The sequence below is a fragment of the Acomys russatus genome, chromosome 29, assembly GCF_903995435.1.
Source record: "Acomys russatus chromosome 29, mAcoRus1.1, whole genome shotgun sequence".
NCBI lineage: Eukaryota > Metazoa > Chordata > Mammalia > Rodentia > Muridae > Acomys > Acomys russatus.
In genome coordinates, this window is record NC_067165.1 from 1631325 (window position 1) to 1658386 (window position 27062).

General features: G+C 42.1%; 2 protein-coding genes across 12 annotated transcripts in view; one reads left to right on the forward strand and one right to left on the reverse strand.

Annotated features, from left to right (window-relative positions):
• Positions 1 to 15330, reverse strand: part of Dnai4 (dynein axonemal intermediate chain 4) — a 58679-nt gene extending 43349 nt beyond the window's left edge. The window contains exons 1-2 of the mRNA XM_051171993.1: positions 15060 to 15330; positions 3141 to 3312 (exon numbers count right to left, since the gene is read on the reverse strand). Coding sequence (XP_051027950.1) covers positions 3141 to 3312; positions 15060 to 15106 — 219 coding nt within the window. The 5' untranslated portion in view covers positions 15107 to 15330. The remainder of the gene's footprint in view (positions 1 to 3140; positions 3313 to 15059) is intronic.
• Positions 15321 to 27062, forward strand: part of Mier1 (MIER1 transcriptional regulator) — a 48443-nt gene continuing 36701 nt past the window's right edge. For 2 of the 11 annotated variants that reach the window (XM_051171985.1, XM_051171986.1), the window contains exons 1-2: positions 16554 to 16654; positions 19186 to 19262. In XM_051171985.1, the coding sequence (XP_051027942.1) occupies positions 19192 to 19262 (71 nt within the window). In that variant the 5' untranslated portion in view covers positions 16554 to 16654; positions 19186 to 19191. Of the gene's footprint in view, positions 15470 to 16553; positions 16655 to 17531; positions 17566 to 19185; positions 19263 to 20317; positions 20448 to 27062 lie in introns of those variants that run through there. The other 9 variants (XM_051171992.1, XM_051171980.1, XM_051171981.1 and 6 more) reach the window with 9 other exon arrangements.

Consider the following 27062-nt stretch of genomic DNA (forward strand, 5'->3'; position numbering starts at 1 on the left):
GAATGACAGCAGGTTATTCAGCTAAAAGTTATAACTCAAAAGGAAGGGCCTAGATAGCTATATTTCAAGTTCCAAAACAGAACAAATACATTAGAGACTACCACAACTGAAGAAAAATAAAAAATCCCCATTAAAAAAAATTAAAGGAATTTATGATCACTACACCAGTTTTACACAAAATGCATGAAAGAAGTCTTTAGACTGAAAGAAAACCAATCCCATCTACAAGGCCACGGGGGGGGGGGGGGGGGGGAATAAACCATGCTAAAATAATAGTGAGTTAAGAGAGGAAGTTGGGGAGGGGCTTAACATTACAAAATCAATAAAATGACAGGAAGGGTACACATCTTTCAATAGTAACAGTGACTATTGGTTTCAGTTCCAACAGTCAAAACCAGCAGACTGGATCAAAGAGCAAGAATTGTCTATTTGTTGCCTCCAATAAACACACTTAACCCCCAAAAAAGACCTACCTTGGGGTGAAAGGATAGGGCATTCCAACATCCCAAAGTGTTGAAAGAAAATGGGCATAGGAAACAAGCAGATGTTGCTATTCTGATAGACTTCAAACTAAAACCACTGAGAGCCAACAGAGGCGGTCACTGCATACAGATTAAGGGAACAATCCATTTGGCCATTATGATTCTAAACATATTCCCTGAGAACAGCTGCACCTGATTTCATAAAACACATACAAGTAGATACAAAGTCACAAATTGATCCTAGAACAGGAGTAGTGGGTGACTTTAATACTGGTGTTATTTCCCCCACCCCCCACCCCCAGACAAAGTACTAGTTCTTTGAAAATGACGTATAAGATTGTCAAATCCTTAGCTAAACTAACCAAAAGAAAGGGGAAAAAACCCAAATACAACTAGAGATGAAAGGAGAACAATTATGACAGACACCAATGAAACTCAAAGAGCAGGAATTGTCTATTTGCTACCTCCAATAAACACACATAACCCCCCCCCCACAAATACCTACCTTAGGGTGAAAGGATAGGGCCTTTCAATATCCCAAAGTGTTGCAAGAAAATTTGACATATAAAAATATAATTAAATAAAATAAAGCACAGTCTTGCAATCACCAATAAAGGAATTAGGAAAACACTAGTCCCCTCCCCCGAGCCCCACTCCAGAACCACTAGCTGGTCCATGTGGATTCAAACCTTCTCTCTCCCCACAGTGCTATCACTGCCTACTTCACATAAACAGTCCTCCTCTCTCTCTCTCTTCACAGCTTGGTTAAGTATCTTTACTAGGTAACTTTCTTAATCTTCATAGAATACAGACAACAAAAGGCATGCATGAAGCTTACAACCTAGCGAATTCTCTAACCAAACAGCACTGTTGTACGCAACAATCAGATGTAGGAACAGAAATTTACCAACTTTGAGGAGAGCTAGTATCTTCCACCAAAAGTAGTAATTACCTTGACATCACATGCTAAGTTTGCAGCCTTTGATACTGGTTTCTTTTGGTCACTATTATGCATGAATTACTGACTAGAGGCACAGATTATTCATTTCTTTGTTATATAATACTTCCCTGTGTGGATATATCATGTTTCATTTATCTATGCATGGGCATCTGTGTATTTTTCCAGTTTGCCTTTGTTTGTTTCTGTTTGTGGAGCCAAGTTTTCTCTGTGTAGCCTTGTCTTTCCCGGAACTCACTATGTAGACAAGGGTGGCCTTGAAGTCACAGAGAACCTCCTGCCTCTACCTCCAAAGTGCTGGGACATGTGCCACTGTCTTGTCTTTTAAATGGGGATACTGGGCTGGTAACAGTTTGGTGGCTACAGGCACTCTTTGACATGCTAATGCGGTGGGGTGGACCCCCAGGACCCATGTGGTGGAAGAGAACTGTCCTCTGACCTTTGCTGTGCACCCTGGCTGATATGTGCATACACATACGCAGTGGGTAAATTCCATCAAATGGTGCTGCTACATTGTTGCATATGATATGCTAATCTATGGGGTTTGTTGAGATTTCTGGGTAAGGGATTGGGCGCGCTCTCGCCTTTAAGATGCTATTGTGGTTCCACATGGTTCCAGTTGCAGAGATGAAAGGTCTGGTTTCTCCAGGTTTTTGCCAACACTTGGTATTTCCCACATGAGTTGAAGGCACTTCCTTTATTTCTGAAATTCTAGTCATATGTTGCTTCACAGCTGAGACCCTTTATTCAACAATGTTTTCTATTTTCTCAAGTGCTTCTATTCTATGTAAAGTTGTTTATTCGTTTACTGTAGTTATAAAGTAATGCACTCAACTATTATACCAATTTTATTTATCAGCTTTACTTTTAATAGATTTGATGAATTGCTTCCAGGTTTCGGGCACAGTGAAAAAAACTGCTTCAGCAAACATTTAAGCAGAAGTATCTTCAGGCACACTCTCAAGCATTTGTAGATGTGGACCATCTGAGCAGGGGCACTTAAAATGCTTATGAAAGCTTTTGATATTTGCAGCCCTATGGCAGATTTTTGTTTTGTTTATTTTTGGTTTTGGTTTTGTTATTTGGAAGAGGGGAACTCTCTCCTGAAAGCTGCTCTCTGACCATCACATGTTCCCCGTGGCACACGCTCAAACTCAAGGATAATTTTTAGAGTTTGAAAGAAAAACAACAGTTCAGTCAAGCTGCAACCCTTGACAGCTGCCAAGAGGCTGGAGATATGGTAGTATTTAAAAACGAACCCAGGGGCTGGACAGATCAGGGACTGGTTCAGTGGGACCAAGAGCATGCACTGGGTTTAGTCCCCAGAACCCACATCAGGTGGCTCACAACTGCCTGTACTCTAGTTCCTGAGAGTGTGACACCCTCTTCAGGAGGGACCTGCACTCTTGTGCCCATACCTCCCACACATATACTCACAAACATTTTTTTAAAAGGACTTGGAATTCTAAAGAATGTTTCCTGTGGGCCAGCAGGCTGGCTTAGTAGAGAAGGGCTCTTGCTGCCAAGCCTGACCATCTATCTGAGTTGGATCTTAAAAACCCATGAGGTGGAAGAGAAACAGCTCTTCCAAGTTGTCCTCAGACCTCTACACCTGTGCCAGGGTGTACACGCCCACACACACGTAGACAAAAAGTAAATGAGTAAACACAACAAAAATGCTTTGGAAGAAAGAACGTTACCTGTACTGTCTTAATGCCAGCAATAGTCAGTTTCTCTGCCGGCTTTACCTCTGGTAGAGAAGCCACAGTTCTTGACAGTTTGCTATGGTTTGCGCCAGCAAATCCTTTCACTGTAGTTGGTTTTGATGGGCTAACAAAGCTAATGGATTTCCTTGGTTGTGAGCTGGCACTCCTAAACAAAGAAAACAAAACATGGAAGACTGAGAATCGAAAATAAAATTCAAATTATAGCAAAAGCAGACTTTCATTTAGAAGTGTGAATAATCCTAAGCAGACACCGCGCAACAACAGCTTCTTGAGTTAATTCTGTGTGAGCACACTTCTACAGAGTTTACATGCACCATACCTTTCCTTTTGAAGCAACCCTAAAAGGTTAGCACTAACACCGTTTTATATAAAAAGACAAAGGACAAGAGGAGTGAACCAAGTCCCCAAAGTTGTCCTGATCTCCATGTGCATGCCCACTCTCAGAGATGTGCAAATGCACTCATACATAATAAAAAAAAAAGTGAAAATTTATTTTAAAATTATGTGAAAATACCAAGGCTTACAAGCATGAGATCTGACTCAGGCAGGAAGATGCAGATTCTGTAGACTTCTCTGGGTCTCAGTTTTCTTGTTCATAAAACGGGTTACTATTCGGATTACACAAACTTAATTTACATGTTATGAGTAGGAAGTAGTCGCCACATGGTAAACACTTTATCAGTGTAAGCAGTAGTTAAGTGGGTAAAGTTAAACATGAGTAATAAAACCTGGGGGAAAGCACCCTATTTCTTTTTGAACAAATGACATAATTTTAAATTAGAAGATTATAGTAAACTATTTAAATCTGGGAAGGACTATATTATTCTACTATTAAACTTAGTTCGCAAATTTCTAAGTCAGGCCCAGCCTTTCCCATGTTACCACTCTGGTTCTTAGTATTGAAAACGTCTCTGATGTTCTGTTAGATTCTAAAAAGCAAATACACTTCCAAAGGAAGCAAGTTTATCATTTTTTAAAAGCAAAACTGGACAATGAATAAATATTTGAATTTATATTGAGTATCCTACCCTTTATTCTCTAAAGCAGTGGTTCTCAACCTTCCTAATGCTGTGACCCCAACCATAAATTATTCTGTTGCTACTTCATAACTTTCACTTTGCTACCGCTATGAATTACAGTGTAAATATTTGACACTTCTGGTGGTCTTAGATGACTCCTATGAAAGGGTTGCTCAACCCCAAAAGAGGTTGCAGCTCACAAGTTGACAACTCCTGCTCTAAAAGGGGCTTTACCAGTGAAATTAGTAACAAAGAGTATCAGTCCTGTAAAAACTTCTTTGTAATATCTTTACGTTTAAATTCTTCTCCTGCCTTCCATTGACTCACTTGAATTCGTTTTTATCACATTTTCCCTTTCCATAAGCGTTGCCCTTCTATGGGGGCTGGAGAGCTAGCCCAGAGGTTAAGAGCACTTACTGCTTTTGCAGGACAGGGATTCAGTCCCCAGCACTCTCATGAAGTTCACAACTATCTGTAACTCTAGTTCCAGGGAATCCAATGCCTCTTCTGACCTCCACTGACTCCATGCATGTGTTTTTCAGTCCTCCTCCTCCTCCTCCTCTTCCTCCTTTCAGACAGGGTTTCTCTGTGTAGCCTTGGCTGTCCTGGACTTGCTTTGTAGACCAGGCTGGCTTCAAACTCACAGAGATCTGCCTGCCTCTGCCTCCCTGAGTTTTCAATAATTCTTAAGATTCCTCTATTTTATTTCCCCCAAGAACATAACTCTGTTGGAGTGGAGGTTTTGGTTATGTTATATAAACATGTTTCTGTTTTGATCCCAAGGGCAGAATGTGAAACTGCCTCTAGTTTATCCACAGACGATAACAGCCTCATGAGAGGGCGTATGAACTTTGTCAGCTGAGAACTGCCTTGTGCAGGGGGCATGGTCTTTACCAGCGGGATAACATCAATGTGTGTATTCTGAGATGATATAAATAGGAGCCCAAAGAGAGAGAGGTTGCTTTCATACACTCCTAGAGAGAAACACTCCAGAGAATGCTTCCAGGAGGCTGCTGCTGGTTCGTTCCACTGTTGCTGTTTGCTGTTTAGCTTGACTGCTGGAATCCTGACGACAAAGAGTGGAATCACCCCCCCCCCCACACACACACACCCAAGGTACGGGGTCTAAAAGGTTCTAGATCCCCTGCCCCTACTAAGCTTTTTCCTCTCCTTCCTAGGGTCAGTGGGTTGGAAGGGAGGATTAGGCACTAAGAAACCCCAAACAAAGCAGGTTTAAAAAAAAAAATCAAAATCTACATATACTTAAAACCTTCCTTTTAACTATGTCCTCTGCCTAGTGCAGCTGTTCTTCCTTTAATAGCCTAATTTCCTGAAACACTGATGGGTTAGATATTTTGTAGTACTAGGGACTGAAACCAGAGCCTCACACCCTTTCAGCCAAGCACTCTACCCCTAAGTTCCTTTCCCAACCATGACCACGACTAAGCTTCCTTACATCTCAAGGAGTTGAGAATGTAACTTTATGCTCCTCTCCCTTTTTACTAGGTAAAACCAAACGTCATGTTATGTTGTCATTTGTGATTGTAATTGTTGCCATGTGTTGTTTTATGTCCCAAGGAAGAAATAAATAACAAAAACTTGCAGCCACCTTACATTTTTCATTCATTTTATGCACAGTGGAAAGCATGTCCAATTAAAATTGACATATGTATATATGTAAATGTGTTTTGCTGATAATATCAAAAGTTCTGATAAATACATACCATTTTTATAAACTTGGAAACTCTGAACTTCTTAAATCCTATTAAGATGGTATCTTTGGGTCTATTAAGTGTTTCATAAAACTTCAAAAATCCTGTTTGTATAAAAGAGTATTCACTGGAGTCTTAAAAGTTTCATTAAGCTAGATATTTTAATGTTAAGATACACAGACTTTGATAGTCAAAAACAGGTTCTAAAAGAGGATTTGTATAATAGTCATGGGTAATATAAAATTATAGGACATAAAATGCTTTATGTTAATTAAAATGTATCTTGGGTACTTGAGTGATATATCTTAAAACCCTTTTATTAGGTTAATTGCTATAGATTTTTTCTTTAAAACTATTTTTAATTAAACAGTTTTTTTTAAAGGCTGTTAAATACATCAAATGATGTGTTTTTTTAAAGAGCTTTAAATTTCCCTCTCATGGTGATTAGAGATACAATCATAACGAACAGTAACATTCACAGTCTAGACTTCTTTTCAAGGTTATTTTGTCCAATTTGAGCTAAGGGGGAAAAAAGCTCACACCCACCCCACCCCACCCCTGCCCCGGAAAAAAGAGCCGAGGACAGAACCCAGTGCCATGCACTTGTCACTGAGCTAAATCCCCAAACCCAAGTCATCTGAAAGTCAAGGTGTTGGTGACTGCTTTAAAGCCTTGTCAATAGCTAGGCCACACTCTGTCTTGAAAAATCAATTTGTCTTTTTTATTTACACTAAGAATCACACTCCTTAAAAGTACAGATTTGAAATCAGTAATTGCCTGGTGCTATGGGAGGAATAGTCACGGTTAGCCACTGAGCTTAAGAATGACAGCAATTAGCTAAGTCCGTGGTTCTCAGCCTTCCTACTGCTGTAACCTTCTTATATAGTTCCTCATGTTGTGGTGACCCCTAACCACGAAATTATTTTTGTTGTTACTTCATAACTGTAATTTTGTTAGTGTTATGAACTGTAATGTAAATATATGGTTTCTGGTGGTCTTAGGAAACCTCTCTGAAAGGGCTGTTCCACAATTAAAGTGGCTGAAACCCACGCTTGAGAACTGCTGATCTAAATGAAAGCCGTGAGATCTGGTTTTCAAATCCATCTTTATGTATAACAGTGTACGCATTGTGCTTATTATTGTCCATATCGTTTACTTGATGCCAAATTAGGTTCTAATTTTTTCTGCAAGTTACAGCTGCTAAATTAAGCCCAAATGCTTTTTTGTTCATAGCATAACCAGAGTTAGATTAATGGCAAGGATCAAGAAAGGAGATTTAACCAAAAGGGTCATGCTAGGGGGTAAAACTGAACAGCCCTACCTGGGACTCTATCTGATTTTTCTTTCAGGCTTTCCCAAGGGATAAAAGCCTCACCTGGATGCAAGGCTCGCTACTTCACGCACTCAAAGGGTGGATCCTCTCGTCCTGTTTGCAGTTCTCTCTAGTGAACAGGTTTGCAGGTAGCACAAAAGAAAGGAAAAATGCCCCAAACCTAACTTGTTCTGGTTGTCTTATGAGATCAATTAAAAAGCAAACACTTTTAAACAAAAAGTTCCTAAATACCACTTATAATAGGATTTAAACCTCTAACAAATGAGTTAATTTGTTGGCACAAGAAAAATGTCTGCAACTGACTGTTAGAGCCCCCATGTCTCATTAAATACAAGTTTTAAGTAAATAAAGCAGAGGAATCATATAAATACATTTTGTGTAGAGGAATTTTAATTTAGAACATGGCTGCTCTGGAAAGAGATCACATCCAAGACCTTTTAAGTCTGTGTGATTTGGATGAAATACAGAGAAGTCTTTAATGCCAGGAGATAGAGGCAAGCAGATCTCTGGGTTCTGGTCAGTTCTGGTCATGCAGTTTGGTTGAGAGGCAAGTGCAGTGGAGTTGAGTTGGTGGTAGTTCGATTCCTGTAACTAAGAGGAATTTTTTTCTAGAAGAGTTTTACAGAGAAAGGTTGAAGACAGAACAAGCTAGAGATGACACAGGTAAAGACAGAAGCCAGAAGATTAGAACAGATGCTAGAGTTGGTTTGAGGTCAAGCAGAGCAATTCAGTGAAAAGCTGAGATCAGTCAGTTTGGAGAGGAGTTTGAGCCAGAACAGCAGAGTTGAACCAGCCTGCCAGAGTTCAGAAAGAACTAGAAAGGGTGAGCTTATTCACCTGTAAGTCTGAGAGGCCAAAAGCATTCTAGGCCTCAGTTAGCAGATGGAGGCAGTAAGCCTCCCAGATGACAATTAATTGCCTCAGGCTTTTCAAGATACTTTACACATTTTGATAACAGATTAAAATGCTTTCTGGTCAGAAAAGACTGAATGTAATTTTGCCTTAAAGTGAAGGAATGTTTCAAATAGGACAGATCCTGAACACTAATGTGTTGAAGAAAAGATTACAGAAAAATAAACATGCTTATAACTAAAGCTGGTTATACTTAAAGGATAGTAAATAATAATGCTTCTGGTTCTGTTACATTAGTAAGATTTTAAGTACTGTCTTAGTCTTGATCTCAAAATAACAGATTTAAAACAGGAAGGATTTTTATCTTTCCCTTTAGTAAAAGAGACATTAAAATTTGTGATTAGATTTATTTTTATGGTTTTCCATTGGGTAAGGCTTTTACTTACTGGATTGGCATTATCTTAATAAAAAAGAAAATTCTCTTTAAAAGAAGTCTTTCTTTAGGGTATTCTTGCTAAATTACAGTGATCATGGAATTCAACTCAATCAACAAATATTCTCATCTATTTATACAATTGGGCCTATTAAATAAGCAAATGACACTAATTTTTAAAATTAATTAAAGCTTTGGCTCTCATCCAAGATCTGTCCATTTTGGAAAACATCCATTATATCATTATAAAATACTTAGCGTCCTATAAAAAAAATTAAGTAAAAACTGTATGAACCCAAAAGGGTAACATGCTATTAGAAGAGACATGGAAATCTGGTCACTAAAAAAATTTTAAATAGCTATAGAATTTTCCCCAAAATGACAAAAACCGGATAATTTCATCTGTGGACGAGTAAAAGATTTCACTCTGTGTGGAGAAGGAGACTGTCAGCTATTCAACTTCAGGAAATAAATTTGTACTTCTCATAAACTTCTGGGCACATAGCCATATGAATCTCAAGAAAGTCTGGGTTATACTCACCTTTGGGTGCATTTAACAAATGAGCACCTCAAGTAAGGAAAGCTTTCCCTCATTAAAAAATCATATAGTGCATGTGTGTGTGCGTGCGTGCACACCATGGCATGCCTGTGGAGGTCAAGGGACAACTTACCAGAGTTGATTTGCTTCTTCCATCATGTAGCCACATGGGAGTAAACTCAGACATTAGGCTTAGCAGCAAACATCTTTACCTTCCAAAAGTTCTCACAGGCCTATCACCTTATCTTAAAGCTTTTTTAAAAATTTATTTTATGAGCGTTGGACTAAGTGTGTATATGTGTACCTCAGGTGTGCCTTGTACCCACAGAGGTTAAAAGAGAGACCAAGGGGCATCAGATCCTCTGAAACAGGTGGTGTGGGTGATTGTGAGGCACCATGCGGGTACTCCAAACTGAACTCAGGTCTGTTGTAGGAGTAACAAGTGCTCTTCACCTCCGAGCCATCTTTCCAGCTCTACTTTCTATGTGTTTAAAATCATTTAATAAACAGATTTTTATTAAGTGTCTAAGATAGTCAATATTTGGCTTTTTAGTCTTAAATGGTAAAAACAATGGTAATCTCCGTTTTAATTAAGTTACAATAAAACTATGTCCTTTCATTAATCACGTTTTTGTTAGGACTGCTTCCCCAGACCCCTTATTGTATTTGAACAAAGATCACGCTTAAAACCTTGCAAGGGAGTGGGGGCAGGGCAGACCAGTCCTGAACCAGGCTCCGTGAAGCTCTCTGGCCTCATCAGAGATGTTTCCTCATGCAATGGATGGCAGTTAGCTCAGAACCTCACAACTGGCCAAAGTGCAAAGTGACTGCGGAGCACTCAGCTACAAATGGGATCTCTGCATCACACACTTTCACCGCAAGGCTCAGTGACCGTCAAGTAGAGGAGGGAAGACTGTAACAGCCAGAGATAGGGGCGGACAGGAGGAAAACAGTGCCACGGGCCTGCTGCACTCACGAACCTGTAGCAGCTCTCGCTGTTTGCAAAAGAGCAAACCAGCTGACACGCTAGCTGAGCTGCTATGGAAAGCTGACTTAATTGGTGTGTGTTGTCTGTGGAGGTTCTTTAAGTATATGTGGCTCCTGATATATTACCTGTAATCCAGTGGGTGACCCACATCCAGAAGTATACAATTAGAGTCAACGGGTTATTTAAAAAACAACAAAAAAAGGACACAGAGTTGAGGGAGGAAGGTTTGGGTTGAACTGGGAGGAAGGGGAAAGTTGGTGTGAGTTTGATCAAAACACACTGCATCAAGTTTTCAAAGAATAAAAACATTTATTGAAAAAAGATTCAAGTATTTTCATACAGAGCATAAGTATAAACACATGGAAATTTGGTTACTCTTAAAATGACTAATACAGAGTTGATACGACTTGATAGCTTTGAATGACCCTTATACGTTCAAAGACTTTTCATCTATTATTTTGTAATTAAATTCTTATTAAAAATAAGTATCTCAATAAGATATTAGCAATATCTTATTAAAAAGATACATACATATAAAGTCATTCAGCAAAATGCCAAGCTGATGCCATGGCTTGTAGGTACACATCACCTGACCATGTCTTTTCCTAGAACTAGAGTGAGTAGTGTTTACTTCTATAGCACAATAAGCTGCTGGGGACCAGGTGGGGCTCTCTGCTAGCAGTTGAGGAAGGCAGAATAGTGTGAATTTCTGGGGAAAGTAAAGGCAGAGATCTAACTGACTAGTTAACTAAATGTACACAGATGTCAAGGGCCTGGTGAAGTAAGTGCCCACAGATGCAAATAAGTTCAGGATAAAGAAAATTAAGAAATCATACCAAATTTGTGATCTTACTATGGTTCCCCCCCTTCAAGAAAGGGTTTCCCTGTGTAGTCCTGGCTGCCCTGGAACTCACTATACAGAACAGGCTGGCCTTGAACTCACAGAGATCCACTTGCCTCTGTCTCCCAAGTGCTGGGATTAAAAGTATGCACCACAATGCTCAGCAAGCATGACTTTATTTTTTTTTTTTAATATCTGTAACTTTTGAAAAAGCCAGAATCTCCAGTCCGGGTTGGCCTCAAACTCCACATATAGCTGAGGATTACCTTGAACTTCAAAGCTTCCTTGTCTAGCTCTCACATGGTAGAATTACAAGTCTGTGTAACCTGCCTGGGGACCAAGCTCAGGACCTCAAACACACTAAGCATGCACTTCACCCACTGGGGCACCCTTCCTGCAGCTCCCTAGTGCCTTGTGAACTTAGAGCACTGGCTGTAGAGCCTTCAGTGGCTTCCACACCAGGAATGACCGGCTTCCAGTTCCCACGCCAACACATAAAGACGTGGAATGCCGTCATTGTTGATCCCACAGAAGAGCTGAATTCCCGAAAACACCTCTTTTCAGCTCCTTTCAGACAATGGAGATCACAGCTTACAGAGAGCTGACACTGGATCCAATCAGGAGTCAGAAGACATAAATGACAGTGGCTGGTTACTGAAGAATGAGCATAGGCTAGCTTCAAAAATAAAACCTCTGGTCGCAGCCTTAACTAGCCAGTACATAGAGTTTACCTCTACGAACTCAGCAGGTTGATGCAAAGTACCGGTTCTGAACACACCCTGAACTATCTGTTCTTAAAGTACCTATCCTTATGGGATCGCACTTTACCAGAGTAGAAGCAACTTGGAGGTTACCAAGGCCTAGCAGACACAGGAAGGAAGTAACCTAACTCTGGCTCCATTTACCCATCTTGTCTCACCAAATGAGGGGGAAATGCTGAGAAACAAACAAGGTGGTACATACTTATAATTCCAGCCTTTGAGGAAAGACCATCCTTCAGGGACAAAAGAGCCCAACAGGAGACCAAGATCTAGTCATTTTACAGCCTAGTCCTTCCCAGGACATCTTATACAGCAGTAGGGCTCCTGCAATACCAAGGAATATGTAACAACTGCAAGGCTCACACAACTTAGGAAGTCTCTACAGTAAACCTAAAACACAAAACAAAGCAAACAAACCAACCATACCAAACCAAGGACTCTGGAGGACATCCAAACCTTAAACATTTAACACCTTCGGCAAAGAGTAAATACAGCTTAATCCCTAATCCTACTAATTCAATATGATACATCTCCCTCTCACCAACAACAAAAATGTAGGGCATATTCAAAGGCAAGAGTAAGAGTGAAGAGACAGACAAAATAGCAGAACCAGTTTCAGATATGGCAGATATTTTGGATTTGTCAAAACTATGAATTTAAAACAACAAACACGCTGGTGCTGGAGAGGTGGCTCCGCGGCCGCAGGCTGCGCTGCTATGTCCCTGGCCGGTCTTCTGCTTCAGAGCCCGATCACGCCCCTCCCACATGCCAGCCCTCCCAGTGGCAGTGAGAGCTCTAACAGAGCCCCTTCTGAAGGGTGTGCGCATTCAGCTCTTGGCCAGACCTGCCTCTCTTTTTAAGTTATAACAACGAACAGATGAATACTCAAATAATAAACATGAGGATAAAAGAACTGGGTAGGAAAAGGGGCAAAGAGGGTTAGAGGTTGTTTTCAGCACAATGGGGGATTTGTTCAGTTCTGTGGTACTAAGAGGAAGATTACAACAAGGAAAGACAAGCAAGAAAGGGGAAAATAGATAAATTCTTCACTGAACAGTCTACAAAGGCTGATCAGCAGGTTAACCCTCAATGATCACGGAGAGGCTGGAATGTTACAGACACAGAGGCCGATTACAATTTACCTTGCTTACCATAGCCCCTCAATGCCTTTCCTTGGCTACCTCTGTGTCTGACCTAATATCCTTTTGATTATCAGGTGAAACCCTCTGGAATATATTGGCAGACCGGATTTCCACCAACCAAAGGGCGTTAAGAATGGCATGATACTGCACTGGAGGCCTATGACTGCCACTCCCCCACTACACTGCCTACCATCGTTTCCACCAGTGTATGTGAAAAGTGCCTTGACTTGTAATTTTGTTGTTACTATAAACTTCATGAGACATTTACATTAGAACATGGTATTTGGGGAAAATCTAAATATGTGTTCCTGGGACATAGTCACTCAGAATAAAGCATTTTCTTATCCATTTTGACGTGAAAAGCATTTTTTTTTTTTTTAGTTTGTTTTGCTTTAATAAGTATATAATTTTTGGTTTAAGTTACATAAATTTAATTTCACTTTAATATCTCCATAAAAGCAAAAGAAAAGATTGGGAAGAAAAACCAGTAACAAGTTACTGATGCATATCTTTACTTATTTGTTCAGCTAATAAATGTGTATTAAGACATTCTCCTGTAGTGAGAATTCTGGAATTTTGGGTTCTTTTAAAAAAATATTATAAGAATATGCTCTTAAATCCCAGCTGCGGGGATATGAGGCTGCTTCTCAGCAGCTGTGATTTGCCTTGTGCTCTAACAGAAGTGTAGTTTTTGCCAGGGGGCAGATAGTTCTACAATTGTGTGACTGACATTTGGACTTCTGGGGACGTTTCAGAGGGTATATAAATCCTAGGGCCTTGGGAGGCAGGGTGGGTTGTTGGTTGCTGTTGGTCACAGTGTGTTAAGTAGTTGTGTGCAAAGAAGAAACAACATGAAGAAATTAGATGTCCTGACAGTGAAGATCAAACTCGCCCCAAGGAGCTGGACACCCCTAGTCAACAGGAAGTAATCCAATGATAACGCCGTCCCCCTTCTGACCCTCAGCTTCATTCCGGGATCTCTTCCCTCTCCTCTCTATGCTCCTCTCCTCCTATCTAGTATTAGTGTTAGGTTGAAAGGGTGCAAGGAAAACCCACAAAGTAACTAGCACCAGCCATATTCCTCATTCTCGGCAAGCGTCTATAGCATTATACAACAGAAGTGACATAACATGAGCCAGGTGGTGTTGCACTCCTTTAATCCCAGCACTTGGGAGGCAGAGGCAGGTGGAAGGATCTCTGTGAGTTCGAGGCCAGCCTGGTCTTCAGAGTGAGTTCCAGAAACTGTCTCAACAAGCAGAAGGAAAAAAAAAAAGAGGGCATGACATATTCACTGGGATAAACTTGAAACATAAAGTAAGGGTGAGGTTGATGCTGGAAAATAAAGCATTATTTCACACATGGAGACATCTGACACAAATGAGTGAATACTGAGATTACATGGCATATACTATTCCAAAGTACAGCAAATTCCCAGGGCCGAAAATGGGAATCAATGTTCCTGGTGTGTGGGTGTGGAGTGTTACTGTAATACTCAAGTGGCACAATTCAAAGCCAGATCCTGTGGGGGCTTGGACCAATGGGAGCACTTACTGAGAGGGTAAAGGCTAAACTTAAAAAAGTTTTGGGCAGACCTACAGTGATTACCACATGGAAGGTGTTGGCAGGCTTTTTTGGTGAAGCGGAGGTATGGACAAAAGGCTAAGTACTACATTCAGGGGCAAATACGGGTTCTCTCTCCAGAACCATTAACTGAACAGGGCTGAAGAAAAGATGTGGCTGGTCTGAGAAGGCAGCAAAGCTACTGAAATGTGCGAGCAAGAATTGGGGAACATTTTAGTGGACTTTCAAGGAACCACTTCCAAGTTCTATGCCACGCGAGTCCATGTATCTTTGGGCTTTTCTCCTGGCTTAGCAGAAAGCAGTAGGTAGTTAAGAGTCTTAAGGTAAGCTGGAGATTAAAAAAAAAAAAAAAAATTCTCTGCTAGCGAACATATTAAAATCAGCTTTGGTTGCCCAGAGAGACCAAGGAGCCGGAGCACAGGGAGAAGGCTTGAAAGTTTAAAGACCAAAATGCATGACTACAAGCAAAAGCGCTCGGAAGAAATAGGAGGCACGGTAGCCCTCAACAAGCCCTGGCTCTTAGGTCGGGCACTGCAGCGGGGGGTTCGGTAAGGACCGAACTAAGCCGAAGGATCCGGAGCCGGCTGGAGACTGCGCGGGATGGACTGCGTTGAGAACCCCTTTCCAAACCGAGGGGGCTGGCTACCTCCGCGATCTAGAGGAATGGACGACGGACCCAGTACGGAACTTACGTAGCGAAGCTGGCCTGCTTGCGGGTGCTCGACGGAGAGCCAGACATGGTGGCGACCCGCAGACTAGGGCTCGGCGCCCCTTCCCCAGCGACCCTGCGGCGGCCGGGACCCCCAACCGCTCGAGTCAGCGGTTCGGGAAATGTTTGCCGGGCGTCATGGCGACCGCAGAACCTGGCTCAAGAAGCGGCCGCGCGGTTGGCTGGCCGCTCGCGGTGGAGGAGGAGGGCGGAGGCGGAGGGGAGGGCAGAGGGTTGGTGGAGCCGGAGGAAGCTCGGGCGACGACTCGGAGGAGGCGGGCGGCCCAGGCCCCAGGCCCCTCCCAGGCTGCGAGTCTCCCGGCTGCAGGCGGATGGATGGGGCGTCTCCAGGCGGCGGCGGCAGCAGCGGAGGCGGCGGCAGCGGCGGCGGCTGTAAGTGCAGCCTCCACAAACCATCTTTTCCATCCTTCATTCGGGAACGAGGGCTCTAGAGGCGCCCGGAGTCCTCTTTCTCCACTTCCACTTCCCCTCCCCCACAGCAGAGTGCCGCCCGGAAGACTCTTAACTTCCGGGGCGGGGCTGCCCGGGTGTGTGTGTAGGGGGCCGGCTGAGGGCTCGGAGGCGCTGCCGTGCGGCGCGCATGCGCAGCCTCCGCCCCTCCCCTCCTCTCCCCTCCCCGGTCTTTCGGCCTTCGCGGTGGTGGTGGCGCAAATCTTCACTGCTTCCGCGGCGCGCCGGGGCTACGCTGCGGAGTTCGCCCGGCGAACCGGCCGGCTTCCGCCCTTTTCGGGTCAGCCCTCGCTCCGCGGTAGGGGTGTGGCTTCCTGGCCACGCCCCCGTGGCTCCACCTCTGTGCCACTGATATCCCCCCGCCCTCCCAGCTGTCCCAGCCAGGCGAGGTTGGCTCTCTGGCAAGAGCATCCCCTGAGGTAGTGGGCTCCACCCGGGTCGTCAGGCCATTGTTAGAGGGAGTTCGAGGGGCGAGAGACTCCGAGACGGCATTGCAGGGAGCCCGCCACTCGCGGTGCCTGTCCTCCCCACCCTCGAGTGGCCTTATTCTTTTAGCTTGAAATGTAGACGCCTCTGGCCTGGTGCCCATCTCTGGTCCTTGCATGCTGTATGACCTTGGGCAAGTCATCACCCCCAACCCCCACCTCGGGCTTCAGTTATTTTCTATTAAACCTCAATCTTTATAATTTTGCAGAAGACCTTAGGCAATTTTAAGACTGGCTAGGTTTCTGAGGCCCTTTAACTGAGATGGCCTGGAATTCGCTAGACCTTTCTTGAATCATGGGTGCAATACAGAAACTTAATTATTGGGCTCCTTTTAGTTTTTAGCATTGCTTACAAACTGCACGACTTAAGTTTTTTGGTTTCTTTTTGCTGAAATTGCCACGGGGCGGTTGACCTGGTTCTCAGGCATCTTTTTTTTTTTTTTTTAATGTGAGACTGGGTGAGCTTGTGGTAACACTGTTTCTGTCTCGTCGCTACTGAGGCTTTCTTTCCTTTAATCCAGATGGTGTGGTGGCTCGATTCTCCCAGTGCCTGGCTGAGTTTCGGACGTGGTTAAGAACCAACTGGTTGAGGTTCAATGCAGACAAGGCGGATGTGATGCTGGTAGGCGGGGGGGTGCACTGGAGATAAAGGGAGGGCACGAGCAAACTCCCTCATGTATAGAAACATCATAGCTACTGTCTGTTCTAGTGTGGTAGGAGTGCTAATGGCTAGTCCTTTCAAGACTTTGGGTGAGATTAAAAAATATCAGCAACGCTAAGAATTATAACAAGTTTGCAACATATTGATAAAATGAGGCCACTGGATGAAATTTTATGGAAAAATTATATAAGGAACACAAACTGTTCTTTGAAAGCCAAATGTCTCTATGTGTTTTAGGATGGCATTAATAATAATAATAAAACTAACAAAAAGGTAATTTCTGTTACATAGTTGTGGAGCCTTCAAATGTAATGTGCTGCTGTGCTTTGCAACCTGCATTCTGCCCACTAAAGTCAAGATAAATCCAATCTGTCTCAGATGTCACTGAAGAAAAAACTTTGACTGTAGGCATCTGGTCTTCACAAATACAGCATAGGTTGTTATTTCTAAATAAAAGTTTTAGGGAATAGTTCAGCAAATAGTTTCCAAAGAGAACTCATGGACTTGGAATTGTTACATGTATTTTCTTGGTGTACTTTGAGAGGTACCTCTTGAGCTGCATAAACAGATGTGCCTATGTAGTACAGATATATTACTGTGTTGGTGCTGAATAAAAGGTTATACATCTTAGGTAAATGTAAATTGTCAACGTGGTTTTTGTTGATTGAGGTGTACTGATTAAAGTATAATTGTGATCCTGAGTATATTTGCTAGCAAATAAATTTTCAATGGAGAGTGTGTGTGTGTTTGTGAGTGCATGCATGCTTGTACACCATGTACGCACACTCATACATATGCCCTTGTAGCTACTATAAGTTGTTTAATAACTTTTTTATAGTATTGGTACTTGAACCCAGGGCCTCACATACTAGGCAAGTATTTTACCACTTGAGCTGTACCCTCAGCCTTCAGATTATGTTTGCATAGAGAATTCAGTAATTGGCATAAAAAATACATTACCAGAAAGAATAGCTGTGAATAGCTCAACGTGGCAAAAATTAATATTCATTTTCCTCAAAAAGAGGCTTTTTAGGTTTATTTATTCAGATCTTATATAGTGGGTTTTCCCCCTTTGTTTTGAGATAGAAATAAAAAAAATCTTGTATAAAAGTTGGCATTACCTACATTTTTAAAGTTTAACTTAAACACTTAATATAGAAGTCTAACAGTTAACTACATTGGATGTCACATTAATAAATTCTAATGATTTTGCTCAGGTTACTGGTGAGTTTTCCTATGCATTTCACTCTGCCATGTCCTGCTTTCAGATACATGGTTTTTGTTGGCCCAAGTATACATTTTGAGTGTTTGCATCTGACTACAAAGAAGCTGGGTGGCGGGTGCTCAGAGTGCTGAAGAACTAGGGGTGATGGGTGAAGGCAGTGAAGAAGGTAGCTTCTGGCTTTTATGACAGGGAAGAAGGAGCAGAGCATTTGAGCTACTTTTGAAAAAAGCAGCCACATGAAGGGGTTCCGCTAAATCCTGGAAGTCTGTAGACACGGGTAGAAAAGCTTGGTAGCAGGAACTTCCTGACAGATCTTACCTGACTAAAGCCAGCGAAGCCCTACAGAACAAAGGCAGGGTTAGGGAATCCTTAACACATCTGACACCCAAGGGGTAAGGAGTGGTTTTCAGGAAGACGCAGCTCTCCAGAAGGTGGTTTCTGAGACTATAAACAGTGGGCCTGTGGAGAGAGTGAAATCCGAGCACACGGAGTTCAGTAGTGATATGCTAAGTATGCCCTACAGCGTTAGAACCATTTTTCATCACCTCTAGAATGTCTAGGAAAAAGCAAAACCAAACCACAGTGCAGTTTGTTTTTCTAAGAGGAAATATGTCGAGGGAATTTTCTCACACCAAGGGTAATTATTGATTGGCAATATCAGTCAACTTAAGGCATTTAACACTAAGTGCCCATTCAAAGTGTTGCAGACTTGACTTTCTGACTTTGAGGCCTCACCCAAGAACGTATTGAGTTTGTTATTTACCACAGTTGGGATTTTTGTTGCTATTTTAACTGAAGAATCAAAGACTAAAGCAAGTTTTACCTTCATATTAAATTCCAACAATACTCCAGTGTTCCCTTTAATGGCCAGCTAAAATCCAAATATATTAACCTTTCATATTTTAGTGCAAAATCTTTTATTTGCATAGTATAGCTGCCTCTGAGCTTTTTATTATTTTAACCTGTGCCTGCCTCTGGGCCACAAGTGTTCAGTTCTTTCCCTTCAGCTTTTTTCATCCAATGAGAACTATTTGGATAAGAACTGATATTTTTAAAATGTTCAAAGTAGTGCCTTAATTTAATAAAACTATATGTGTGCTAAAATATTTGTTTCCCTCTAGGAATTTGGGGGGGGGAGGAAGCTTATAATATAATAATCTTTAAAATAAAGTGAAAATACTGTACAGTGCAGTTAATAGTGAGAATTGTTTGTAGATTTGGGAACCTTAAAAGTTTTCCTCTCTTCTTTCCCTTGCTTTTCTTTCAGTAGAAAATGTGCATCAGATGTTTATGTTTAATTGGTTTACAGACTGTCTCTGGATTCTTTTCCTGTCACATTACAAGGTAATGTCCCTTCACTCAGCAGCTACTTCATATGCCTGTAAATGCAGTTTATTCGTGCACAAATTGTTACCGGGCCTGAAACTCTCAGGTTCATGTTCAGTGTTTAGAAATTGGAAAAGGCTTGATGGAATCTAGAATTTTAGGGAGCTAGAAGTAATTTAAGAAATCAGCATCCCCCCATATTGCATTATAAGTATTAAGTCTAAGAAAGTTATGTGTGTACACATTTGTGCAGTGTATTTTTAATCATGGTATATTATTTAGAGGTAATGAGTATCATTTAACTGATGTTGGTAGTCATTTTGGTAGGGAAGAAAGCTTGCCTTTTGGAAAAACTTACTGTCCATCTTAATATCTGCCTAAACTATCTACTTTAGGAAATTGGAGTAAATCATTGGCCCTGGCCATTATCAGTATGAACCTCAAGGCCAGTTAGCCGCTGTATGTAGGCCAGTGCGCTGAAACAAACTTTCTACTTGCAGGTATTTTAGGCGTGGCAAAAAGTAGGTTCTGTGTCCCTGAAGTCAAGTACACTTATCTGTCCAAGAGCGGCTTTTCATTACTTTACATTTGAAACTTTTGTGGTGGTGTGCAAAAATTCATCCATTGCAGAGCTGTGTTGATACTGGCATCACAAAAAGTGAGGGAAATGTAACATTCTCTGCTTTTCATCTTGGCGCTCTGCCGATTTGGGGAATTGAGGTTTTCTTGCCGGGAATCACCAAGGGAAGTATTTACGAGAGCGCGCTTCCTGCCGCCGTAGTACGTCTGGTTTCTTGCAAAAGCACTTCAGAAGTGACGGACGTGTAGACTAGGAGGTATTTTCCGCCTGCAGGGTGAGTACCCGGCGGGGCCCCGCCTGGACATTGCCTGCGCGCGCTGCCCGGTACTGGGGAGGCTGCCCCGCTGCCCGCCCCTCGCGCGCTCCCCGGGGACGACGGCCGCGGGGCCGCGCGCGCCCAGCTCCGCCCGCGCGCCCGCCCGCCAGCCTCTCCCGTCCCGCCGAGCGGGGCGCCGCGAGGGGGCGGAGCGGGGTGTGGTGGCGCGCTCGGGCGGCTCCTGCGCGTTCCCGCCGAGGCAGCGGCGGAGACGGCGGCGGGAGCCCCGCGGCCCAGGCGCACATCCGGGTTCTGGCCGCGACCCGCCGCGGCGATGTGACCCGGTGTTGCGGCCAACATGGCGGAGGTAAGAACGAGCGCCCCTCCCCGGCGGGGCCTCAGCGGAGGGCTGCGGGCGGGAGGCGCGGGCCTGCCCCGGGCCGGGCCTGCGGGGCCGCTGCCCACCTGTTGTCCCGCCCGGCCGCTCGCCTGGGCTCCGCGAAACTTAGTTGGGCGGCCGAGGCGCCGTCGCACTTGAGGCTGCTGGGAGGCGGCCGCCGAGTGGGGAGCAGGCGAGGGCGCCCGTCCGGAAGCCGCCCGTGGCGCAACTTCGCCGGCCGGCCATCCCGCGCGGCCCGCGGACTCCCCTCCGCCTGCTCCCGAGAACTTTCCTCCCTCGAGAGTCCAGTCGTGCCGCTGCTGCCAGCCAAGTTACCCCGAGCGCGGCTGCTGACCTGCGGTCTAGACGCGGGGAGAGCAGACGGACCCGCCTTTGATTAATTTAGTGATTTTCTTGATAGTGAGCAGGAGAAATTAACCCAGTAGGCCCTATACAGACAGCTTCAGACTGGGGACTCTTACCCAGGCAGAACCTCTAAGTTTCTTTTCCACTCTTTACCTCCCCGAATTGACTTGGCGCTTCTTTTTTTCTTATAAAAAACAAAAATAAACTTTCAGATCAAAGCTGCCTATTATTTATTTGCCCTTTATTTTTTTATTTTTCTTTTCTTGGAGGAAGCTTTTCTTGTTTCTCTTGACCCTCTGCTATAGGATAGAACGCAAGAGTTCTATGCAAGGCAGATAAGCAAGCAAGAGCTCTACCACTGAGCCACATCCCTCCCCAGCTTTCACTCCATTTCCTAGTAAACAAGTTCCCTTGGTTAGCACTCAGATTGGTAGGCAAGCAAGTTGGTTTAGCAGTAATTAGACCTTAGAATGTGCCATCGGAAATGTTAGCACTGTGTCTGCTTTTTAGCCTTTTAAACATCAGTTCTGTGGTTTGCTTTGTTTAAATTTTATCTGTGAATTGTGTTTTACACACACATACACACACCCTGCAGGTCCTCCTCCTCCTCCCTTCCCCGCCTCCCCTTCATATTGTTATATTTGGTATATTTGGACTTTTTTGGAACTCTATGTATAAATACTTGATTAATAAATGGTAAGATTGCCAAACATTTTCATATTTTTCTGTCAGAGACACCCAAAAATAGATTGAGGAAGTAGGTGATTTTATTTACTATTTACCTCTCGGTTTTCAACTCATTCATTTGCTAAATGAAATAGATGCTGCCTAATTTTGTGTATACATAATATCCTCAAAACCTTTTGAGTCCTGACACTAGGATGTTGATGAAGCCCTTCATGGCCTAGTCAAGCTTCCTGGAGCTGTTCTTAGTCTGTTAACGTGTTTTTCTATTGTAGAATGGCCTTTATATTTATGTCATTTATTCGTTTGTTTTTGGCTACTAGAGAAGGAAGAGATTTTATGGTAGTAGGACTGCTTGCTGTCAGCATTGAGAACACTTAATGTTACTGACTTACAGCTAAGATGCATTAGGTCCGGTCATAGTTAAAGAATTACAAGACGTGAGTTTAGTGAACACATTACTTTTACTTCACTTACATGTGGCTGGGTTTGATCCTCTGGCCCAAGTCTGTCCTTGGGCTGTATTGCTGGTGAGACCTGGCGCCTGTGCTTCAAGAGGAATTAGCGTTTACAGTAGGATTTTCAGGCATCTTATCATCTCCCCTTCATCAGACTCCCATTTGCTGAAAACCTACTAGATATGGGCAGTAGGGTCTTGCACGGCTGTACTGTGGTCTCAGGGTTGTGTTGGTAGTCATAGCCCACAGGAAGTTATTGATAGGAAAATACTGAAACTTAAAGAAACTGCACCTTAAAGGTTGACTGCCAGCATGCGTTGTTGTTTGTTTGTTTTAGAAATTAAAAGGGGGTGCATTACTGTGAAAATGGGAGAAGTGTGCCAGCACTGGCCATTTCTTCTTGGCTTCTAGTATAAGCCACTCTTGGTATTTTGGAGATAGAATGCTTATGGTTTGCAGGAACACCTGGATGGTTCGATTTTAAGAACTTGATTTTTGGTTTCACTGCATTTATTTAATACCCTGGTATATATTTTATATTCTTCAATTGCTTTTAGGTTGTGCGTTGCTTTGGCTGTGTAGAATAGAACCCAGGGGTCTCATGAACTTGGAGACTGAAGGAACTCAATGTGTCAATGAAAATATCCTAAAATAGGTGAAGAAAAGTAAATCTATAATTTTCCTTGTCTCAATTCTTTAATAATTGACTTGGTTTTTGTTTTTTATTTTTTTAAAGAAGAGTAGTTTTGGGAAAAATTGGTGAAGAAATTATTGATTAAAAATGTTTTTATTTCCCGTGTGTGTGTGTGTGTGTGTGTGTGTGTGTGTGTGTGTGTGTACACAGTATAGACTGTTCATAGGGTTATTCTTTTTGATGTATGCAGTAAAAAAAAATCACATTCTGAACTACTGCCTTTTTGATTAAGCGAAGCTGGGGGCAGCGTGCATTTACTTATAAATGTAAGGGGACTTGAGGTTTACTGAAGAAGCATGCCTCCAAACAAGAAGTTTACCTCTTCTGCTTGTAGACTTACATTGTTCTCTACTCCTTCAGAGAATGATCCTAACCTTGTTTTCTGGGAAAATGCTTGGTTTTGTAACTGTAAGTGGCATTAAATATGTGTGGAGTATATAGCAGTTCTTTTCTATATTGATCTGGTCATCTTTGTGAGTTTATAATAGGAAATATATTTAGTGGTTCTTCAATTGTAGTAACATTAAGAAGTATTTGGTGTGCACGAAGGACTGGTACGTGCTCCCTTCCTGGTTGTTTTGGTGGTAGTTCTCAGGCTTATCATCCCCTTAGATTACTTAACCATAGGCTTACTAAAGGAGGCTCGCCGGTTATACTAAAAGGGAGGAAATTACAGAGTAGTCAAACAATTTTACAAAGTCGGTGAGGAGAAAAGAATACAGGGAAGGAATAGTTGATCCTTAGGGCTTTTTAAGGACTGTGGTACAGGGACCTTTGGGAACAAAGAATTTTGTCATTTATTTCAGAGTATGTAAACATACAGGGATTTTTAAAGAAAAAAAAGAGTCACAGTACAATTTACGATCTGGTTTTTTTGTTTTGTTTTGTTTTGTTTTTTCCTTCACCTGAACCTCACTTCTGTAACAAGCAAACCATTTAAATGGACTTGCTTAATGTATTAGTTTAAAGTAAATACTTTGAATAATAATACATTTAATTACTATCATATCTATCCATCCAGTTTTCTTAAAAATCTGTTCCTTGCTTACCATTATTTGAGTTTGCTTCGATTTTGGTTTGTGCTTCTAAGGAAATTGGAGTGTGTTCTGTTTCTCTTCAGTGTTAGTTTCTCCTCTTTGAAGCCATGGATTTAAACAGTAAGCAGTTTTCTGTAGTGGAGATGAGTTTCATCTTCTTGGCTTATTATTTGTTCTTCAGAGCTATCCAAAACAGTCAGGAACTCCCGTGCTGCATGGAAGTCATGAAATATTTAATTTGGTGGGGCTAAAAGTCAACACATTTAATAACCTAGGTGGGAGAAGTTAAAGAAGTGAGTTAATTTAAGGTAATTTGGTGAAACTAATCAATTTCCCATATAATTTAGATGCGAACACTGCCAGAAAAGGATAAGTATGTTTTTATGTAAATAAACAGCTATTTGAAAATTTCTTGCTTGATGTTCAGATCAGCATCATATGGTTTCGGAAGATTAGCAAATGGCTTTGGAATTCATTGCAGTGACTACAGTCTTGTTTGGGCTTTTCTATGTAACCTTTAAAATCGTGTGTGTGTGAGTGTGTGTGTGTGAGTGTCTCTAAAGCAGCATCACACAATAGTTTTATGCCAACTAGGATTGCCTTTTCAAACTGTAATCATAGATTTAAAAAATCAAGTCAGAAAACAATATTAAATTTACCTACCCTTTAGCTGCATTTTGAGTAATGCAATTTTTAGCAATAATTTGTGAGTCTATGTTGGGGATATTTAATCCTCTATTTTTTGCTTATGTTCATAAAAATATTTTTAAATATTAGAAGGTAAATGATCTGGCCTGTCTTGGAGGAAATTGTTAAGTCGAGATACTAGTTCCTAAAGAAACATAACTCTTGAGTAAGATAAATACCAATTTGTTTTTTATGTTTTAAGCATGCTTTGAGCTGGTAAAAAGATTTTAGAAATAGAAAGTACGGAAGAAAGAAAAAGGAGACAGAGAGATTTGACAGTCCTAGAGGTGAGCGGTGCAGAGGAGTCTTGAGTGATAGTCTTCTGAGCTCAGCCTTCATTACACTACACACCATCCTCTTTTCAGTGCAGAGCGCAAGTTTACTAGCTGTGAAACGAGTGGGCAGAACAGGTGCTCGTGAGGACACACTCCGTCCGAGAACATGTAGCACTATGAATTCTGCTGTTCTCTGTAATGTCCACAAAAATGCTGTCATTCTACATTGAAACCCATATATTGTGATATTAAACTCAAGTTCATCTCAAAATCATTCAAATAAAAGGATTGCTCACAGTAAGAACTTCTAAATTGCTTGTTTTCAGCCAGTAATCTTTAATTTAATTGGGTGCAATTAGGTTACAATAAACTAATCTCATCCTTCCCTGAACTGATAAGATTTTATTTGCGACATAAAGTACTAAAATGTACAGACACTTATTGTGTCCTGTCCCACTGTGGCTTGTGAGCGCTACTTTCCATTAAGCCCAGTATGTCTGATGGAATATTAGCACTCTTTGAATATTAAGAGATGTGTTCAAAGGAGTACCCTGGGGCCAGTTCTCTAAACAGAAGCCTCTTTTTTTTTTTTTTTTTTAAGATTTATTTATTTGTTATTATGTATACAGTGTTCTGCCTGCATGTACACCTGTAGGCCTTAGATCACATTCAGATGGTTGTGAACCACCATGTGGTTGCTAGGAATTGAACTCAGGACCCTTGGAAGAGCAGGCGGCACTCTTAACCACTGAGCCATCTCTCCAGCCCACCTTAAGACATAGAAAGTATCTAGGGCCTTTTCTAAACTTCTAAGCTGGCAACTATTTGCTGATAGTATTCTTCGGTGTAGTATTGTTCTTTACTGGTGCTGAGAGGCTTCTGATAGACTGAAGTATGTAGCTCCCAAATTCACTGTCCTATTATTTATTGACAATAGCTAATGCCATTAAACCCTTTCATGTTCAGTAGTAGTTACTTTTAGTCAAAAAAAAAAAAAAAAAAAAAGCTACCCCCCCCCCCTCGCTTTGAGACAGGGTCTCACTGAATCACTGAATACTTCTGGCTGTCCTGGAACTCTCTATGTAGACCAGACTGGCCTCAGACTCACCAAGCTCTGACTCTTTCTCTACGTCCTTACTGCCACTACATTTGATTTCAGAAAGCTTTTTTTTTTTAAGTAAGAATATAAAACATTATTGGAATGTTTTAAAAAAATAATGTTCAGGAGCTATTTCTCTCTGAATCCTAAGCCATAAGGAATTGTGGTGATTGTTTATGCCGTTTATAATTGTTTCAGACATTTACTTTAAAAGGGAGACTTTTCTACCTACTGATGAACTTGGTGCCAAGTGAAGTCATTAGCATTGTAATTGTCCAAAGGTTAGACTATAGTTAGGGTTAAGACTTTAAAGCGTTGATCTGCTGGGTGATATGTGTGGTGGGCGCACCCATCTCTCTGCAGAGCTGTGTGGCTCTGCCCTTTTTATGGCTATCATGTGCCATGGCATCCTGCTCTCCACCTTCCCCTCAGGGAAACCAACGAGACAAACCTATTGGCTGTTCAGGCATGGTAACTTCTAAATAATGGCAGTGTGGCGTAGGAAATACACAGTACTGTCTATGCTGTTAAGGTTTGTTTGATGATGATGTTAGAAAAAGCATGCTGAAGCAATGGATTATTCTCTTAACAAAAGTTTAGAGGTAGAAATTGGACCTTTGGAACAGTATGCCTCAAAGGAAGCCAGCACGGGTAACTACTGGAACGTGGAATGCTGTACCTACGACAGTACCATGATGTAGGCAAGTTAAATATCTCAGAGAGCTGTCTTAAATTCCTGGCTCCTTTTGTTTATTGCTTTGCTTCTTGGCCCGGCTGTGTTTAGTAGAAGAAATAACTTTTAGTAGCATGCTCCCTCTTTTGCTAGTAACTTCTGCCTTCTCACAGCATCATGGGTAGCTCTGGCTGAACTGGCACTTATATTTTCCCAAGTTACTGGATTTATCTAGAAGGAATAAACATTTGAAGGCAGCTTGTTTTTTATTGTAAATTAACTAAATTGAGATAAAATAACCACACTGTCAAGTAGCAATATTAGTAAAAGTGGTGGCTGACAATTTTATCCTCATATTTTTCCTTTATGGTTCTGTCAATGAGTGGTACAGTGACAGTGTGGTGTAGCGCTGCCCACCTTTAAGCTCTGCCCTTGGGGTGTGGAGGCAGGAGATGGTGAGATCAAAGCCAGCCCGGACTTTAGAAAGATCTTGTCCCATTAGAGGCTGAGTGGGGTCATAGCTGTTGGTAGGACACTTGCCTGGAGTGTATGTGTGTAAAGCTCTGGGTTCAGTCCCTAAAATCCTGGTAATGGTTGGGTAGTGCAGTTTTCCCACCTCCTGTGTCATAA